This window comes from Salmo salar, chromosome ssa26 (assembly GCF_905237065.1).
Source record: "Salmo salar chromosome ssa26, Ssal_v3.1, whole genome shotgun sequence".
Lineage (NCBI taxonomy): Eukaryota > Metazoa > Chordata > Actinopteri > Salmoniformes > Salmonidae > Salmo > Salmo salar.
In genome coordinates this window covers 48,576,180-48,597,127 of record NC_059467.1, presented here as the reverse complement: position 1 = coordinate 48,597,127, position 20,948 = coordinate 48,576,180, and the positions used below count along the sequence as shown (strand labels likewise).

The 20,948-nt window shown below is 42.2% G+C and overlaps 1 protein-coding gene across 2 annotated transcripts in view; it reads right to left on the bottom strand.

Annotated features, from left to right (window-relative positions):
* Positions 1–843: 843 nt before the first annotated feature.
* LOC106595330 (D(4) dopamine receptor) overlaps positions 844–20,948 on the bottom strand; it is a 26,633-nt gene continuing 6,528 nt past the window's right edge. Inside the window, exons 3-4 of one of the 2 annotated variants that reach the window (XM_045708950.1) lie at positions 15,473–16,083; positions 844–2,178 (exon numbers count right to left, since the gene is read on the bottom strand). In XM_045708950.1, the coding sequence (XP_045564906.1) occupies positions 1,970–2,178; positions 15,473–16,083 (820 nt within the window). In that variant the 3' untranslated portion in view covers positions 844–1,969. The remainder of the gene's footprint in view (positions 2,179–15,472; positions 16,084–20,948) is intronic. The other variant, XM_045708951.1, reaches the window with a different exon arrangement.

The following is a 20,948-nucleotide window of genomic DNA, read 5'->3' as shown; positions in this document are numbered from 1 at the left end:
TCATCTGTCCTCGTTTCCACCTCTCTGTCTCTCTGCCTGAGTGTTTAAATTGCTCTCTGAACTACTAGCCACAGAACTGGGAGAAAAGGCACTTTAGAATTCTCCTCATTTTCCTCAGCCACTTTGTCTGACTGACTGAAAGTCATTTCTATTTAAAATACATTCTGCCAAGTTTTGCTAGATAGTTTATTTAGCTGGGAAAGCTGATATATAGACCTAGTTCTTTTTTTGTGTGCATATGTATAATCGACCGCCCAAGTTGTTGTTTCTGCAAGGAGTTTTCGCTGAAATACTGGTGTTATTGCTGATACTGATGAGAACAGGTCATTGCTTTACAAGGAGTTTTAGCTGAAATACTGGTGTTATTGCTGATACTGATGAGAACAGGTCATTGCTTTACAAGGAGTTTTAGCTGAAATACTGGTGTTATTGCTGATACTGATGAGAACAGGTCATTGCTTTACAAGGAGTTTTAGCTGAAATACTGGTGTTATTGCTGATACTGATGAGAACAGGTCATTGCTTTACAAGGAGTTTTCGCTGAAATTCTGGTGTTATTGCTGATACTGATGAGAACAGGTCATTGCTTTACAAGGAGTTTTAGCTGAAATACTGGTGTTATTGCTGATACTGATGAGAACAGGTCATTGCTTTACAAGGAGTTTTAGCTGAAATACTGGTGTTATTGCTGATACTGATGAGAACAGGTCATTGCTTTACAAGGAGTTTTAACTGAAATACTGGTGTTATTGCTGATACTGATGAGAACAGGTCATTGCTTTACAAGGAGTTTTAACTGAAATACTGGTGTTATTGCTGATACTGATGAGAACAGGTCATTGCTTTACAAAGAGGTGTCTTTTTTATTGGAAAGCTTACCACATAAAACGTGGATATGGTAAACAGTAGGCACTGTCAATGACCCGACAAACAGACTGCTGTTACAGGCAGATACAGTCAAAGTATTGGCTTCAGTAAAATGGCAAAACAATATTACAACAAACTTAAAAAACAACAACATTTGAATGGATTTGTATATGAGGTTACAGGCTATAGCTTTAGTATTATACATACTGTATGAATGCATTCATTGATTAGCTTCTGTTCTTCATAATGCTGTCTTAAGATAAATAACTTCAGATTAAAGGTGTATTCACAGGGCTGTAATAACACTATGGTAATACTGTTATAATGCTTATGTTAAACCTCATACCACACCTGTAATAAACAATATTAAGGAATACTGGGCATGCTCGTCTGGCATCGCCCGGTGTCCAGGATGGTTAGAGATGTCACTTTAGAACAATTGGTATGGTCTCAAATGTGCAAACTAATGCCCCACCCACCAGATAAACACTCATACTCATATCTCAGCGGCATGACTATGGGGTTGAGGCGGCAGGTAGCCTAGTGGTTAGAGCGTTGGGTCAGTAACCTAAAGGTTGCTGGATCGAATCCCAGAGCTGACGAGGTAAAAATATGTCATTCTGCCCCTGAACCCACTGTTCCTAGGCCGTCATTGTAAATAAGAATTTGATCTTAACTGACTTGCCTAGTTAAATAAAGGTTCCATTAAAACATAGTCCTGCCCTTGTAACCTCCTACAGGGTGTGCTGGCTTTTACTCCATCCCTGTTAAATCAGTTAATCAAGGTCATTTGTTTAGGGTAGGGTTGTGGTTGTAGCAAAAACCTGCTCACTAAGTAGCTGTCCAGGAGGAGGGTTAGCCACCACAGAGCTAAACATACAGATTTAGCCCTGGGCCATCCCCAGACAATTTAAGAAAGTCAAACCAAAATCCAATTGCACATTTTCCTCAGTGAAAAGCATTGACGATAATTGGACATTTTTTGTGTACCTTCTGAATTGACTGGAATTGACCCTGGCCCTTGACATGCCTGTGCAGTAGTATACGCCTTCTGTGAGAGTACAGTTAGAGCTACCATTGTCCCTCTGGTCTGGGGCTGATGTCAGCAGCAGCTGAATGAGTGGAGGGACTTCTTGAAGAACTTCCTGAACTCTGTGTTGAAGACCGTGTAGATAATGGGGTTGAGGGCGCTGTTGACGTAGCCCAGCCAGGTGACGGTGCTTATCAGGGCCTGTGGGATGTAGCAGGTAGCACACAGGGCCCGTGTGGTGTGGACGACGAAGAACGGGGTCCAGCAGAACAGGAAGCAGCCTGAGGGGAAGAGGAGGAGGAGGAGGAGGAGGAGAGGTTAGGGGACTGTTCTGATAAATGGATCCATTAATTGATTCACGGATGACTGATTGATTAGATGGTGACTTTACCTCCTTACTATGTAAACGCATTGAGAATCTGGAAAATATCCCATCAATTATGAATCAATCAACTTATATCTACTAAAAGGCGACCTACTGTAGCCTTTATCTACATACTGTAGCCCTTTATTTACATATTGTAGGTCTTTATCTACATACTGTAGGTCTTTATCTACATACTGTAACCCTTTATCTACATACTGTAGGTCTTTATCTACATACTGTTGGTCTTTATCTACATACTGTAGGTCTTTATCTACATACTGTATCCCTTTATCTACATACTGTAGGTCTTTATCTACATACTGTAGGTCTTTATCTACATACTGTAGGTCTTTATCAGCATACTGTAACCCTTTATCTACATACTGTAGGTCTTTATCTACATACTGTAACCCTTTATCTACATACTGTAGGTCTTTATCTACATACTGTAGGTCTTTATCTACATACTGTATCCCTTTATCTACATACTCTAGGTCTTTATCTACATACTGTAGGTCTTTATCTACATACTGTATCCCTTTATCTACATACTGTAACCCTTTATCTACATACTGTAACCCTTTATCTACATACTGTAGGTCTTTATCTACATACTGTAGTTCTTTATCTACATACTGTAGGTCTTTATCTACATACTGTAGGTCTTTATCTACATACTGTAGGTCTTTATCTACATACTGTATCCCTTTATCTACATACTGTAACCCTTTATCTACATACTGTAGGTCTTTATCTACATACTGTATCCTTTATCTACATACTGTAGGTCTTTATCTACATACTGTAGCTCTTTATCTACATACTGTAGGTCTTTATCTTCATACTGTAGGTCTTTATCTACATACTGTAGTCCTTTATCTACATACTGTAGGTCTTTATCTACATACTGTAGGTCCCTTTATCTACATACTGTAGGTCCCTTTATCTACATACTGTAGCTCTTTATCTACATACTGTAGGTCTTTATCTACAGACTGTAGGTCTTTATCTACAAACTGTAGCCCTTTATCTACATACTGTAGGTCTTTATCTACATACTGTAGGTCTTTATGTACATACTGTACGTCTTTATCTACATACTGTAACCCTTTATCTACATACTGTAACCCTTTATCTACATACTGTAGGTCTTTATCTACATACTGTAGGTCTTTATCTACATACTGTAGGCCTTTATCTACATACTGTAGGTCTTTATCTACCTACTGTAGCCCTTTATCTATCTACTGTAGCCCTTTATCTACATACTGTAACCCTTTATCTACATACTGTAACCCTTTATATTTACATACTGTAGGTCTTTATCTACATACTGTAGGTCTTTATCTACATACTGTAACCCTTTATCTACATACTGTAGGTCTTTATCTACATACTGTAGGTCTTTATCTACCAACTGTAGCCCTTTATCTACATACTGTAACCCGTTATCTACATACTGTAGGTCTTTATCTACATACTGTAGGTCTTTATCTACATACTGTAGGTCTTTATCTACATACTGTATCCCTTTATCTACATACTGTAGGTCTTTATCTACATACTGTAGGTCTTTATCTACATACTGTAGGTCTTTATCTACATACTGTATCCCTTTATCTACATACTGTAGGTCTTTATCTACATACTGTATGTCTTTATCTACATACTGTAGGTCTTTATCTACCTACTGTAGCCCTTTATCTACATACTGTAGGTCTTTATGTACATACTGTAGGTCTTTATCTACATACTGTAACCCTTTATCTACATACTGTAACCCTTTATCTACATACTGTAACCCTTTATCTACATACTGTAACCCTTTATCTACATACTGTAGGTCTTTATCTACATACTGTAGTTCTTTATCTACATACTGTAGTTCTTTATCTACATACTGTAGGTCTTTATCTACATACTGTAGGTCTTAATCTTCATACTGTAGGTCTTTATCTACATACTGTAGGTCTTTATCTACATACTGTAGGTCTTTATCTACATACTGTAGGTCTTTATATTCATACTGTAGGTCTTTATCTACATACTGTAGGTCTTTATCTACATACTGTAGGTCTTTATCTACCTACTGTAGGTCTTTATCTACATACTGTAACCCTTTATAACCCTTTATATTTACATACTGTAGGTCTTTATCTACATACTGTAACCCTTTATCTACATACTGTAGGTCTTTATCTACATACTGTAGGTCTTTATCTACATACTGTAGGTCTTTATCTACATACTGTAGGTCTTCATCTACATACTGTAGGTATTTTTCTACATACTGTAGTCCTTTATCTACATACTGTAACCCTTTATCTACATACTGTAGGTCTTTATCTACATACTGTAGGTCTTTATCTACATACTGTAACCCTTTATCTACATACTGTAGGTCTTTATGTACATACTGTAGGTCTTTATCTACATACTGTAACCTTTTATCTACATACTGTAACCCTTTATCTACATACTGTAACCCTTTATCTACATACTGTAGGTCTTTATCTACATACTGTAGTTCTTTATCTACATACTGTAGGTCTTTATTTTCATACTGTAGGTCTTTATCTACATACTGTAGGTCTTTATCTACATACTGTAGGTCTTTATCTACATACTGTAGGTCTTTATCTACATACTGTAGGTCTTTATCTACATACTGTAGGTCTTTATCTACATACTGTAACCCTTTATCTACATACTGTAGCCCTTTATCTACATACTGTAGGTCTTTATCTACATACTGTAGGTCTTTATCTACATACTGTAGGTCTTTATCTACATACTGTAGGTCTTTATCTACATACTGTAGGTCTTTATCTACATACTGTAGGTCTTTATCTACATACTGTAGTCCTTTATCTACATACTGTAACCCTTTATCTACATACTGTAACCCTTTATCTACATACTGTAGGTCTTTATCTACATACTGTAGGTCTTTAGCTACATACTGTAGGTCTTTATCTTCATACTGTAGGTCTTTATCTACATACTGTATCCCTTTATCTACATACTGTAACCCTTTATCTACATACTGTAGGTCTTTATCTACATACTGTAGGTCTTTATCTACATACTGTAGGTCTTTATCTACATACTGTAGGTCTTTATCTACATACTGTAGGTCTTTATCTACATACTGTAGTCTTTATCTACATACTGTAGGTCTTTATCTACATACTGTAACCCTTTATCTACATACTGTAGGTCTTTATCTACATACTGTAGGTCTTTATCTACATACTGTAGGTCTTTATCTACATACTGTAGGTCTTTATCTATATACTGTATCCCTTTATCTACATACTGTAGGTCTTTATCTACATACTGTAACCCTTTATCTAAATACTGTATCCCTTTATCTACATACTGTAGGTCTTTATCTACATACTGTAGCCCTTTATCTACATACTGTAGGTCTTTATCTACATACTGTATCCCTTTATCTACATACTGTAGGTCTTTATCTACATACTGTAACCCTTTATCTACATACTGTAGGTCTTTATCTACATACTGTAACCCTTTATCTACATACTGTATCCCTTTATCTACATACTGTAGGTCTTTATCTACATACTGTAGGTCTTTATCTACATACTGTAGGTCTTTATCTACATACTGTAGGTCTTTATCTACATACTGTAACCCTTTATCTAAATACTGTATCCCTTTATCTACATACTGTAGGTCTTTATCTACATACTGTAGCCCTTTATCTACATACTGTAGGTCTTTATCTACATACTGTATCCCTTTATAACCGTTGTTACCAAGACCAAGCAGAAGCTGAATCAAAGTGGTGTAAAATCTCCCTCCAGCCACCAGACTTTACTGTAGCGCTGCCAGCCCCATTTGATCTGATTGGTAAAGCACAGCCAATCTACCATGTCAGTCTTATTGCTATTTCATGGAGTCTTAACTCTAGGAACATTAACCAGCAGTTTAACCTTCACACATTTTTTACAATTAGCTTATATTCTCTTTTTGCCCCTGAAGCAGCAAACACTCCATTTTATATAGTGGCATGTTGACAGTTTACAAAGACCGACACACACTAATGAGAGAGAGAGAGAACTCATTCTGTGGAAAATAAATGTTAATATTCTTTTCCAACCAGTGAGTGTATAGCGGTTGATCATTTAATGTTGCCACAGGGTTAGCATCCCAAACTATTTCACACGCAATCAATTCACAACGACACCTCAGCGGCTGGGTAACACTCATTTACACTGCCCAGACCCTGTCAACATTACCTCGGGGGAATCCCAAATAGCACCCTATTCCTGGTCAAAAGTAGTGCGCTATGTAGGGAATAGGGTGCCATTTGGGCCGAATCCCTCCAAAAAAGCGTTTACAATATGCGATAAGAGTGAGATAAATTAACAGCATGGCTGATGTCCTTGTAGATTAGAAACCTGCCTGCCTCTCTGGTGAGATGAATAATGCAGGAATGTTGATGGGATTGCTATAAATACTCAGTCAAGCGCTTGGAGGTCGGGGTGGAGTAGCGATACAGATTAGAGTTAAGTCCTAAACTGTACCCTATTCCCTATCTAGTGCACTACTTTTGACTAGAGCCGTCATAAACCTCTGGACAAAAGTAGTGCACTGAATAGGCTGCCATTTGGGATACAGCCTAGGTAGTACCAGCTCCTGAACAGGGAAGCTCTTCCTCCCTCTGGAACTGACACTGCAACCTAATAAGCTTAGTTTCCCTCTACAGCTGTGAATCAGAGCTTCCCTGGACAGACACTTAATCAAGACCAACCAACCACCTACAGCTGTGAATCAGAGCTTCCCTGGACAGACACTTAATCAAGACCAACCAACCACCTACAGCTGTGAATCAGAGCTTCCCTGGACAGACACTTAATCAAGACCAACCAACCACCTACAGCTGTGAATCAGAGCTTCCCTGGACAGACACTTAATCAAGACCAACCAACCACCTACAGCTGTGAATCAGAGCTTCCCTGGACAGACACTTAATCAAGACCAACCAACCACCTACAGCTGTGAATCAGAGCTTCCCTGGACAGACACTTAATCAAGACCAACCAACCACCTACAGCTGTGAATCAGAGCTTCCCTGGACAGACACTTAATCAAGACCAACCAACCACCTACAGCTGTGAATCAGAGCTTCCCTGGACAGACACTTAATCAAGACCAACCAACCACCTACAGCTGTGAATCAGAGCTTCCCTGGACAGACACTTAATCAAGGGGCAACTGACAGTAGATAGAAGGCAGATAGAAACAACTGACAGTAGATAGAAGCCATTTGTCTGGAGTGTCTCCATGTGTCTCCGTGCGTCGTGTGATTAATTTGTTGGGTGTTCATTGGACGAGAGGCTGAATTTATACCTCAACTCTCTGGGAGGCGGAGAGACTTTACTCTTAAGAGACAGCCTGTCTTCATCTGCATGCATAAATGTGGTTGTCGTTAGAGGGGTGATCATTTTAATATCGATGTGGACCCCCCCCCCCCCCACAAGTCAAACACTTTGATGTCAGGCCCCCCCAAGATATGTTGGGCACCCCCTAGAGATTATGAGCACCCCCCTAGAACGTCCCAAAATGTCAGTTAGATTAACCTTCATAAATGTTTCCAATTTCCACTGGGTAATTTGAACCCTGCTTGCCAGTCCCTAACTAATCTGGAGCACCCCTGGAAGAAATTTAAATATGATTGTGTGCTCCTCCATTGAGCTTCCTTATTGAGCTTCCCCATAAAGCAATCAAAGTATCAACATTGGTCCAGAAAACTTAATTTAGCTCACCTCCAAGAGCGTATTTCATTTGACGAATGTGGAGAACCATTACAGTCAACAAATGCTTTTTACAAATTGGAAACAGAAAATTGTCTGTTATTTAACCCTTTCATAGAATAAGTGTTGTTGCCAAAGAGGAAAAATAGATGTGTCTGTCTGTCTGTCTGTCTGTCTGTCTGTCTGTCTGTCTGTCTGTCTGTCTGTCTGTCTGTCTGTCTGTCTGTCTGTCTGTCTGTCTGTCTGTCTGTCTGTCTGTCTGTCTGTCTGTTGAGTATAAGCTAAACGCTTCTCCTTCCTTTCCCCTCTTATGCTCCCAACTTCCCGTGTCGGAATCACTACCCTCAGTGACATCTTAATATCTACCCTCAATGTAAAGAACAAGACCAACACCAACGTTGGCTGTGCACAGCCTCATCTCTGACCACAGAACAGCCACATTTTCTGTTCATTTCCCAACTATTTGACATGTTGAATCGTCACCGTTCATCGCCCCCCAGCCGGTGATCTACTGAGTGGAGACGGCCGACAGTGGTGTTGGTCTGTGTTGTCTTCAACATGAACCACCCTCACTGTCTGCCTGGTGTTATGAGGGACAGCCTGTGGTGTCCACAGCAGCGGGCCCTGCGTGATTAACTGGGTTTCCTGCTAGTACTAATTGATGTGACGCTCTGAGTGTTACCAACTGCTTCCTGTCCTGGGACATGATCAAATTAAAGATCAACTTCAATTCAAAGTCAGCTGAAAAAAAATCCCTGATCTGTGAACAGCAGCGATCCTTTTTTTTCTTACTTTAAACTCTGTTTGTTTGCTAGAAACGCAGATGGGCTTTTCACACTGCTGAACCAAACCAAGCTGTACACAGCTGACCTGATTACGCATATCACAATCAAAGTTTCTGGAACTTTGCTGAAAATATCCACATTATGTTTGGATTGGGCATGGTAGTATGAAATGACTATCTGTGTAATGAGTCACCACCCACATGGTCTCCCACATAGATGACCAAAGACAGAGGAACATCAGTCAGTCTGGCTGTGTAACTGGAGACTAATGAAGACATTTAACTCTCCTCAACACTTCCATCTCTTTCTGCTCATTAGTTGAAGCCGTGAACGAATCAGTAGGCATCTCTATACTTAAACCTGTGGTCATGTGTGTTGTAGGGGTAAGACGATCCAAAGTGGTACATAATGATTGGATTGAAGGCTTTAAGCTAAACTTAGTCAGGTAGAGAACACGGCAGACTAAAGTCACACTTCTAATAGGACTACAGACCTTCTGTTAGACCTGGTGTCTGACAACTACAGACCTTCTGTTAGACCTGGTGTCTGACGACTACAGACCTTCTGTTAGACCTGGTGTCTGACGACTACAGACCTTCTGTTAGACCTGGCGTCTGACGACTACAGACCTTCTGTTAGACCTGGCGTCTGACGACTACAGACCTTCTGTTAGACCTGGCGTCTGACGACTACAGACCTTCTGTTAGACCTGGCGTCTGACGACTACAGACCTTCTGTTAGACCTGGCGTCTGACGACTACAGACCTTCTGTTAGACCTGGCGTCTGACGACTACAGACCTTCTGTTAGACCTGGCGTCTGACGACTACAGACCTTCTGTTAGACCTGGCGTCTGACGACTACAGACCTTCTGTTAGACCTGGTGTCTGACGACTACAGACCTTCTGTTAGACCTGGCGTCTGACGACTACAGACCTTCTGTTAGACCTGGTGTCTGATGACTACAGACCTTCTGTTAGACCTGGCGTCTGACGACTACAGACCTTCTGTTAGACCTGGCGTCTGACGACTACAGACCTTCTGTTAGACCTGGCGTCTGACGACTACAGACCTTCTGTCAGACCTAGCATCTGATGACTACAGACCTTCTGTCAGACCTAGCATCTGATGACTACAGACCTTCTGTCTACAGACCTTCTGTCAGATCTAGCATCTGATGACTACAGACCTTCTGTCAGACCTAGCATCTGATGACTACTTCTCAACAGACCTTCTGTTAGACCTAGCGTCTGACGACTACAGACCTTCTGTTAGACCTGGCGTCTGAGATGTCTCGACTACAGACCTTCTGTTAGACCTGGCGTCTGACGACTACAGACCTTCTGTTAGACCTGGCGTCTGATGACTACAGACCTTCTGTTAGACCTAGCATCTGATGACTACAGACCTTCTGTCTACAGACCTTCTGTCAGACCAAGCATCTGATGACTACAGACCTTCTGTCTAACAGACCTTCTGTCAGACCTAGCGTCTGATGACTACAGACCTTCTGTCTAACAGACCTTCTGTCTAACAGATCTTCTGTCAGACCTAGTGTCTGACGACTACAGATCTTCTGTTAGACCTAGCATCTAGCGACTACAGACCTTCTGTTAGACCTAGCATATAGCGACTACAGACTTTCTGTCAGACCTAGCATCTGATGACTACAGACCTTCTGTCAGACCTAGCATCTGATGACTACAGACCTTCTGTCTACAGACCTTCTGTTAGATCTAGCATCTGATGACTACAGACCTTCTGTCAAACCTAGCATCTAGCAACTACAGACCTTCTGTCTAACAGACCTTCTGTTAGATCTAGCATCTGATGACTACAGACCTTCTGTCAGACCTAGCGTCTGATGACTACAGACCTTCTGTCTAACAGACCTTCTGTCTAACAGACCTTCTGTCAGACCTAGTGTCTGGCGACTACAGAACTTCTGTCTAACAGACCTTCTGTCAGACCTAGCATCTGATGACTACAGACCTTCTGTCAGACCTAGCATCTGATGACTACAGACCTTCTGTCTACAGACCTTCTGTCAGACCTAGCATCTGATGACTACAGACCTTCTGTCAGACCTAGCATCTGATGACTACAGACCTTCTGTCTAACAGACCTTCTGTCTAACAGACCTTCTGTCAGACCTAGTGTCTGACGACTACAGACCTTCTGTCAGACCTAGCATCTAGCGACTACAGACCTTCTGTTAGACCTAGCATCTAGCGACTACAGACCTTCTGTCAGACCTAGCATCTGATGACTACAGACCTTCTGTCTACAGACCTTCTGTTAGATCTAGCATCTGATGACTACAGACCTTCTGTCAAACCTAGCATCTGATGACTACAGACCTTCTGTCTAACAGACCTTCTGTCAGACCTAGTGTCTGGCGACTACAGACCTTCTGTCTAACAGACCTTCTGTCAGACCTAGTGTCTGACGACTACAGACCTTCTGTCTAACAGACCTTCTGTTAGACCTAGTGTCTGACAACTACAGACCTTCTGTCTAACAGACCTTCTGTCAGACCGAGCATCTGATGACTACAGACCTTCTGTCAGACCTAGCATCTGATGACTACAGACCTTCTGTCTAACAGACCTTCTGTCAGACCTAGCATCTGATGACTACAGACCTTCTGTCAGACCTAGCGTCTGATGACTACAGACCTTCTGTTAGACCTAGCATCTGATGACTACAGACCTTCTGTCTAACAGACCTTCTGTCAGACCTAGTGTCTGACGACTACAGACCTTCTGTCAGACCTAGCATCTGATGACTACAGACCTTCTGTCAGACCTAGCATCTGATGACTACAGACCTTCTGTTAGACCTAGCATCTGATGACTACAGACCTTCTGTCAGACCTAGCATCTGATGACTACAGACCTTCTGTCTAACAGACCTTCTGTCAGACCGAGCATCTGATGACTACAGACCTTCTGTCAGAGCTAGCATCTGATGACTACAGACCTTCTGTCTAACAGACCTTCTGTCAGACCAAGCATCTGATGACTACAGACCTTCTGTCTACAGACCTTCTGTTAGACCTAGCATCTGATGACTACAGACCTTCTGTCTACAGACCTTCTGTTAGATCTAGCATCTGATGACTACAGACCTTCTGTCAGACCTAGCATCTGATGACTACAGACCTTCTGTTAGACCTAGCATCTGATGACTACAGACCTTCTGTCAGAGCTAGCATCTGATGACTACAGACCTTCTGTCTAACAGACCTTCTGTCAGACCGAGCATCTGATGACTACAGACCTTCTGTCAGAGCTAGCATCTGATGACTACAGACCTTCTGTCAGACCTAGCATCTGATGACTACAGACCTTCTGTCAGACCGAGCATCCGATGACTACAGACCTTCTGTCAGAGCTAGCATCTGATGACTACAGACCTTCTGTCAGACCTAGCGTCTGATGACTACAGACCTTCTGTTAGACCTAGCATCTGATGACTACAGACCTTCTGTCTAACAGACCTTCTGTCAGACCTAGTGTCTGACGACTACAGACCTTCTGTCAGACCTAGCATCTGATGACTACAGACCTTCTGTCAGACCTAGCATCTGATGACTACAGACCTTCTGTTAGACCTAGCATCTGATGACTACAGACCTTCTGTCAGAGCTAGCATCTGATGACTACAGACCTTCTGTCTAACAGACCTTCTGTCAGACCGAGCATCTGATGACTACAGACCTTCTGTCAGAGCTAGCATCTGATGACTACAGACCTTCTGTCTAACAGACCTTCTGTCAGACCAAGCATCTGATGACTACAGACCTTCTGTCTACAGACCTTCTGTTAGACCTAGCATCTGATGACTACAGACCTTCTGTCTACAGACCTTCTGTTAGATCTAGCATCTGATGACTACAGACCTTCTGTCAGACCTAGCATCTGATGACTACAGACCTTCTGTTAGACCTAGCATCTGATGACTACAGACCTTCTGTCAGAGCTAGCATCTGATGACTACAGACCTTCTGTCTAACAGACCTTCTGTCAGACCGAGCATCTGATGACTACAGACCTTCTGTCAGAGCTAGCATCTGATGACTACAGACCTTCTGTCAGACCTAGCATCTGATGACTACAGACCTTCTGTCAGACCTAGCATCTGATGACTACAGACCTTCTGTCTACAGACCTTCTGTTAGATCTAGCATCTGATGACTACAGACCTTCTGTTAGATCTAGCATCTGATGACTACAGACCTTCTGTCAGACCTAGCATCTGATGACTACAGACCTTCTGTCAGACCTAGCATCTGATGACTACAGACCTTCTGTCTACAGACCTTCTGTTAGACCTAGCATCTGATGACTACAGACCTTCTGTTAGATCTAGCATCTGATGACTACAGACCTTTACCTTAGTTATGTTGCCTGGCTGCACCACAGGGATGTCTACAGGACCCTACATGATAAAGTGTAGTTCCTCGTTATTAGTTTCTCCGATAAGATGCTACTGATATCCACGGGCTTTCCTAATAATTTGGGTTTAGTAAATACAGCCTCCAAGGTATATTAGCTATTGGCTGGGTTTGATGACCTTTGGTATGATTTGATTAGTAAATGTTTTTAACCATTTAGTTGTGTTGCTTGCCGACAACATGTAGTTGCTTATCATCACTTATCATTAACTTTTCATTATTGATAATAAGTGCATAATAATTTTGCATCTGCTGTCCCCAATCCTGTATTTTCATAACAAGCTGTGTATCTGCTGTCAACACTGTAGCACTCTGTATTTTCCTAACAAGCTGTGTATCTGCTGTCAACACTGTAGCACTCTGTATTTTCCTAACAAGCTGTGTATCTGCTGTCAACATTGTAGCATTCTGTATTTTCCTAACAAGCTGTGTATTCGCTGTCAACACTGTAGCACTCTGTATTTTCCTAACAAGCTGTGTATCTGCTGTCAACATTGTAGCATTCTGTATTTTCCTAACAAGCTGTGTATTCGCTGTCAACACTGTAGCACTCTGTATTTTCCTAACAAGCTGTGTATCTGCTGTCAACATTGTAGCATTCTGTATTTTCCTAACAAGCTGTGTATTCGCTGTCAACACTGTAGCATTCTGTATTTTCCTAACAAGCTGTGTATCTGCTGTCAACATTGTAGCATTCTGTATTTTCCTAACAAGCTGTGTATCTGCTGTCAACACTGTAGCATTCTGTATTTTCCTAACAAGCTGTGTATCTGCTGTCAACACTGTAGCATTCTGTATTTTCCTAACAAGCTGTGTATCTGCTGTCAACACTGTAGCATTCTGTATTTTCCTAACAAGCTGTGTATCTGCTGTCAACACTGTAGCACTCTCATCATTGTACTTTAGAAAGGTTGTTTCTCCCATTAATCATTTAAATATAAAAGTATCTCATGGCAGTAGGCACACCACACTTACAGTTCTACCTAAAAGGGTTATTGGGTTGTCCTTTTCCAAGCAGAACCCTTTGGGTTCTACGTAGAACCCTTTCCACAGAGGGTTCTACCCAGAACCCCAAAAAGTTCTTCAAAAGGGTTCTCCTACTAGGACAGCCAAATAACCTCTTTTGAAAGCCTTTTTAAAGTGTGAACCAGTTCATTATGACAGATCAGGAAGCCATGAGAGTACCGCAGGACACAGCACCTTTTTATAGAAGGATTTTATTTTCTCTCACCGATGAAGATGAAGGATGTGCCACCAGCATCCACCACTCAAACATAATGCATGTTTCATAAAAAACGCACCTCATCAGCCTGACACTGAGAAAATGACTCAACCACCTCAAATTATTCATGAACGATGATGCTGTGGCCAAAAGTGTATAACTTCAGAAATGGGAGCTAGAGAATTCCCCCTCGGTTTATCACTGCATCATTTCCATCTAGACCGTTAGGACTCCTTAATCAATTTCCAGGTCAGTGTGACTCCAGAGAGGCCTGAAAACACAACACTCTCCCAGTGGGCCAAATTGGTTAAAATAACATAATGACATCATTTCAATCAGCTTGGCCTGCTGGGTATTTTATCCTTTTCATCACTTCATCTCATGATTTAACATTTCTATCAATTTCCAGGTCCTGGTTTGATAAACATTATCATCCATTAAGCAGGTCAGTGAATCAGAAGCTGGAAACACAATACTTTCATCCTTTTATAAATGTAGCCTGTCATTATAACTGGAGAACCAGTTCCCAGTACTATCTGAGAGTGACTGTCTAGTCTAGCTTTTAGGGCTCCCAATGTGTGTTTTAATTATATATTTTAAATAATATATATATTTTTTTAAAGCCTTTGGGGAAAGCAACGTGCGCTTTGAGGTCGGCCATAAGGGGTTTATACAGTATGTGCCCAAAACATGTATTTGACCCAGGTCTGATCACGACCAGTCAGAACCTACCCTATGAGCCCTCAGTAGAAAAGAGAAAGGGAGGAAGCAGAGATGGGGACTTGAGTCAGTCACAAAGACTTGGAACTTGATTCTGACTCATACTCTAAGACTTGAAGTTTGAAGAAAACCTTTGTAAGTTTTTGACAGGTTTGAGGGGAACTTATTAGTTTTGACAAGTCAGAGGAGCCTTTGTGAGTTTTTGACAAGTCTGTAACTTTAATCTGTGGCACTTACCCACCACAACAGGAAGAACCCTCATGGCCTTCCTCTCCCTGCCGTTGATCTTGGCTCGCTTCCTCTTCTGCGGCGGCTGCTGCTGGTAGGAGATAGACGGCACGGAGCTGATCCGCTCCCTGTACGCCGAGGGGAACGGGGGGCAGTCCGGCTGCAGATAGTCATCGGTATCCTCCAGCCCCAGCCGGGCCTGAGCCAGGTCCCTCTCGATGATCCTGGGCAGGGGCATGGGCAGAGGCCCGGGGATGGTCCCTGAGGTTGGCATGGCGGCGGCTGCGGCTGCATGCTGAAGCTTCCTACATGTCTGGATGCTGTTCCTCAGCTTGGCCTTGCGCGCCTCCTCCCACCTCTTCAGGCCCTGGAACATGCCGAAGTAGAGGAGGAGCATGATGGGGCAGGGGATGAAGAAGGAGCAGACAGAGGAGTACACTACGTAGTTGTCATCTTCCAGTTTACACTCGGTGGTATCTCGGTGTGGGATGTTGTTGATACCCAACATGACTGGGGAGGCCACGGCCAGGGCTATGAGCCAGGTGCCTGACAGCAGGATGATCTGACGCTGGTCAACGTGCTTCCTGTTGTAGTTCAGAGGGATTGACACAGCAATGAACCTGGGGGGGGGCGAGAGAGAGAGAATTACATTTACATTGAATGAACTACAGGACAAAATACAAACCCTCCAACCCGACAAGGCCTGTGGGGTTGATGGTATCCTAAATGAAATGAAATATACAGACCACAAACTCAATTTGGCTATTATTAAACTCTTTAACATCATCCTCAGCTCTGGTATCTCCCCCAATATTTGGAACCTGCTCACCCCCATCCACAAAAGTGGAGACAAATTTGACCCCAATAACTGCCGTGGGATATACGTCAACAGCATCCTTGGGAAAATCCTCTGCATTATCATTAACAGCAGACTCATACATTTCCTCAGCAAAAACAATGTACTGAGCAAATGTCAAATGGGCTTTTTACCAAATTACCATACGACAGCCCATGTATTCAGCCTGCACACCCTAATTGACAAACAAACATGCAAAGTTCTCTCATACTTTGTTGATTTCAAAAAAGCTTGACACAATTTGGCATGAGGGTTGTACAAATTGATGGAAAGTGGTGTGGGGGAAAAACATCCGACATTATAAAATCCATGTACACAAACAAGTGCGCGGTTAAAATTGGCAAAAAACAAACATTTCTTTCCACAGGGCCCGGGGGGTAAGACAGGCATGCAGCTTAAGCCCCACCCTCTTCAACATATATATTACCAATTGGCGAGGACACTAGAACAGTCTGCAGCACCCGGCCTCACCCTACTAGAATCTGAAGTCAAATGTCTACTGTTTGCTGATGATCTGGTGCTTCTGTCACCAACCAAGGAGGGCCTACAGCAGCACCTAGATCTTCTGCACAGATTCTGTCAGACCTGGGCCCTGACAGTAAGACAAAAATAATGGTGTTCCAAAAAAGGTCCAGTCGCCAGGACCACAAATACAAATTCCATCTAGACACCGTTGCCCTAGAGCACACAACAAACTATACATACCTCGACCTAAACATCAGCGCCACAGGTAACTTCCACAAAGCTGTGAACGATCTGAGAGACAAGGCAAGAAGGGCCTTCTATGCCATCAAAAGGAACATATCATTCAACATACCAATTAGGATCTGGCTAAAAATACTTGAATCAGTTATAGAACCCATTGCCCTTTATGGTTGTGAGGTCTGGGGTCCGCTCACCAACCAAGAATTCACAAAATGGGACAAACACCAAATTGAGACTCTGCATGCAGAATTCTGCAAAAATATCCTCCATATACAACGTAGAACACCAAACACAAACAGACCCCACAGAGCCCCAGGACAGCAACACAATTAGACCCAACCAAATCATGAGAAAACTAAAAGATAATTACAACACATTGGAAAGAATTTACCAAAAAAACAGAGCAAACTAGAAAGCTATCATGGCCTAAACAGAGAGTACACAGTGGACGTGTAACGAGTACGCTGAGAGTCAGGAAGCAAGTTCAGGGAGTGAGTGTTTTAATAAATAAATGCAACTAAATACACAAACAAAGCACAGACATGACACAGGAACAGAAACAATAACACCTGGGGAAGGAACCAAAGGGAGTGACATATATAGGGAAGAGAATCAGGGAGGTGATGGAGTCCAGGTGAGTCTGATGACGTGCGCGTAACGATGGTGGCAGGTGTGCGCCATAACCAGCAGCCTGGTGACCTAGAGGCCGGAGAGGGAGCACACGTGTCAGGAAGAATACCTGACCACCGTGACTGACCCAAAATTAAGGAAATCTTTGACTATGTACAGACTCAGTGAGCATAGTCTTGCTATTGAGAAAGGCAGCCGAAGGCAGACCTGGCTCTCAAGAGAAGACAGGCTATGTGCACACTGCCTACAAAATGAGGTGGAAACTTAGCTGCACTTCCTAACCTCCTGCCAAATTATGACCATATTACCTGCAGTATGACCCTTTACCTACAGTATGACCCTTTACCTACAGTATGACCCTTTACCTGCAGTATGACCCTTTACCTACAGTATGACCTTTACCTACAGTATGACCCTTACCTACAGTATGACCTTTACCTACAGTATGACCCTTTACCTACAGTATGACCCTTTACCTACAGTATGACCTTTACCTACAGTATGACCCTTTACTTACAGTATGACCCTTTACCTACAGTATGACCCTTTACCTGCAGTATGACCCTTTACCTGCAGTATGACCCTTTACCTACAGTATGACCCTTTACCTACAGTATGACCCTTTACCTACAGTATGACCCTTTACCTGCAGTATGACCCTTTACCTACAGTATGACCCTTTACCTACAGTATGACCCTTTACCTGCAGTATGACCCTTTACCTGCAGTATGACCTTTACCTACAGTATGACCCTTTACCTACAGTATGACCCTTTACCTACAGTATGACCCTTTACCTGCAGTATGACCCTTTACCTACAGTATGACCCTTTACCTACAGTATGACCTTTACCTGCAGTATGACCCTTTACCTACAGTATGACCTTTACCTACAGTATGACCCTTTACCTACAGTATGACCCTTTACCTACAGTATGACCCTTTACCTACAGTATGACCCTTTACCTGCAGTATGACCCTTTACCTACAGTATGACCCTTTACCTACAGTATGACCCTTTACCTAATGACCCTTTACCTACAGTATGACCCTTTACCTGCAGTATGACCCTTTACTTACAGTATGACCCTTTACCTACAGTATGACCCTTTACCTACAGTATGACCCTTTACCTACAGTATGACCTTTACCTACAGTATGACCCTTTACCTACAGTATGACCCTTTACCTGCAGTATGACCCTTTACCTACAGTATGACCCTTTACCTGCAGTATGACCCTTTACCTACAGTATGACCCTTTACCTACAGTATGACCTTTACCTGCAGTATGACCTTTACCTACAGTATGACCCTTTACCTACAGTATGACCCTTTACCTACAGTATGACCTTTACCTGCAGTATGACCCTTTACCTGAAAGTATGACCCTTTACCTACAGTATGACCCTTTACCTACAGTATGACCTTTACCTACAGTATGACCCTTTACCTGCAGTATGACCTTTACCTACAGTATGACCTTTACCTACAGTATGACCCTTTACCTACAGTATGACCCTTTACCTAAAGTATGACCCTATACTTACAGTATGACCCTTTACCTGCAGTATGACCCTTTACCTGAAAGTATGACCCTTTACCTACAGTATGACCTTTACCTACAGTATGACCCTTTACCTACAGTATGACCCTTTACCTGCAGTATGACCCTTTACCTACAGTATGACCCTTTACCTACAGTATGACCCTTTACCTGCAGTATGACCCTTTACCTGCAGTATGACCTTTACTTACAGTATGACCCTTTACCTACAGTATGACCCTTTACCTGCAGTATGAGCCTATACCTACAGTATGACCCTTTACCTACAGTATGACCCTTTACCTACAGTATGACCTTTACCTACAGTATGACCCTTTACCTACAGTATGACCCTTTACCTGCAGTATGACAATTTACCTACAGTATGACCCTTTACCTGCAGTATGACCCTTTACCTGCAGTATGCCTTCACTTTGATTCATTTAAACTTTAGTGCAGAACCTCTATTGATACAAATGCAGGATTTGAGTGAAAGTCATGAATTGGTTGTTTCTCAGCCCGATGCAACAAGTCAATAGTGACCTGATGCAAATGAAAATTCATAACAGGAATAGACTGTTGACAAGGAAAAAAATGTACGCTTGTTTATTGTTTATTTACAGTGTTTTCCTGTTAATAAACCATAATACATTTCTCGCAAGGGAAAAATGTACACTTGTTTATTGTTTATTTACAGTGTTTTCCTGTTAATAAACAATAATACATTTCTCGCAAGGGAAAAATGTACACTTGTTTATTGTTTATTTATATAGTTTTCCTGTTAATAAACAATAATACATGTTTCCCTTGCGTCAACAGTCTATTTCTGTTATGAAATTGCATTTGCATCAGGTCACTATTGACTGAGGGTAAACATTATTCAATTAATTTATTCATTTATGTAAATATATTTATACTCTCAAAATGGTCAAAATGTTAATGTTAAAAATCTATTAGAATCACTGTGGGTGGCTTTCCGACATTGCTATGCCGGGGCTTATCTTTCTCCAACTAAATAATGGTTTTTAGTTTGGTCCCCTTCCATCTTTCTGTCTATTTTGCAACATTTCACACAATGTGTTTATTTATCTCTCAGCAGCAGACCCTGAGCTACTGGGAGGTGAGGTAGAGGGGTCAACACCATTATAAGTGGAGACTCAGGAGGTAGAGGGGTCAACACCATTAGAAGTAGAGACTCAGGAGGTAGAGGGGTCAACACCATTAGAAGTAGAGACTCAGGAGGTAGAGGGGTCAACACCATTAGAAGTAGAGACTCAGGAGGTAGAGGGGTCAACACCATTAGAAGTAGAGACTCAGGAGGTAGAGGGGTCAACACCATTATAAGTGGAGACTCAGGAAGTAGAGGGGTCAACACCATTAGAAGTAGAGACTCAGGAGGTAGAGGGGTCAACACCATTAGAAGTAGAGACTCAGGAGGTAGAGGGGTCAACACCATTAGAAGTAGAGACTCAGGAGGTAGAGGGGTCAACACCATTATAAGTGGAGACTCAGGAAGTAGAGGGGTCAACACCATTAGAAGTAGAGACTCAGGAGGTAGAGGGGTCAACACCATTATAAGTGGAGACTCAGGAAGTAGAGGGGTCAACACCATTAGAAGTAGAGACTCAGGAGGTAGAGGGGTCAACACCATTAGAAGTAGAGACTCAGGAGGTAGAGGGGTCAACACCATTATAAGTGGAGACTCAGGAAGTAGAGGGGTCAACACCATTAGAAGTAGAGACTCAGGAG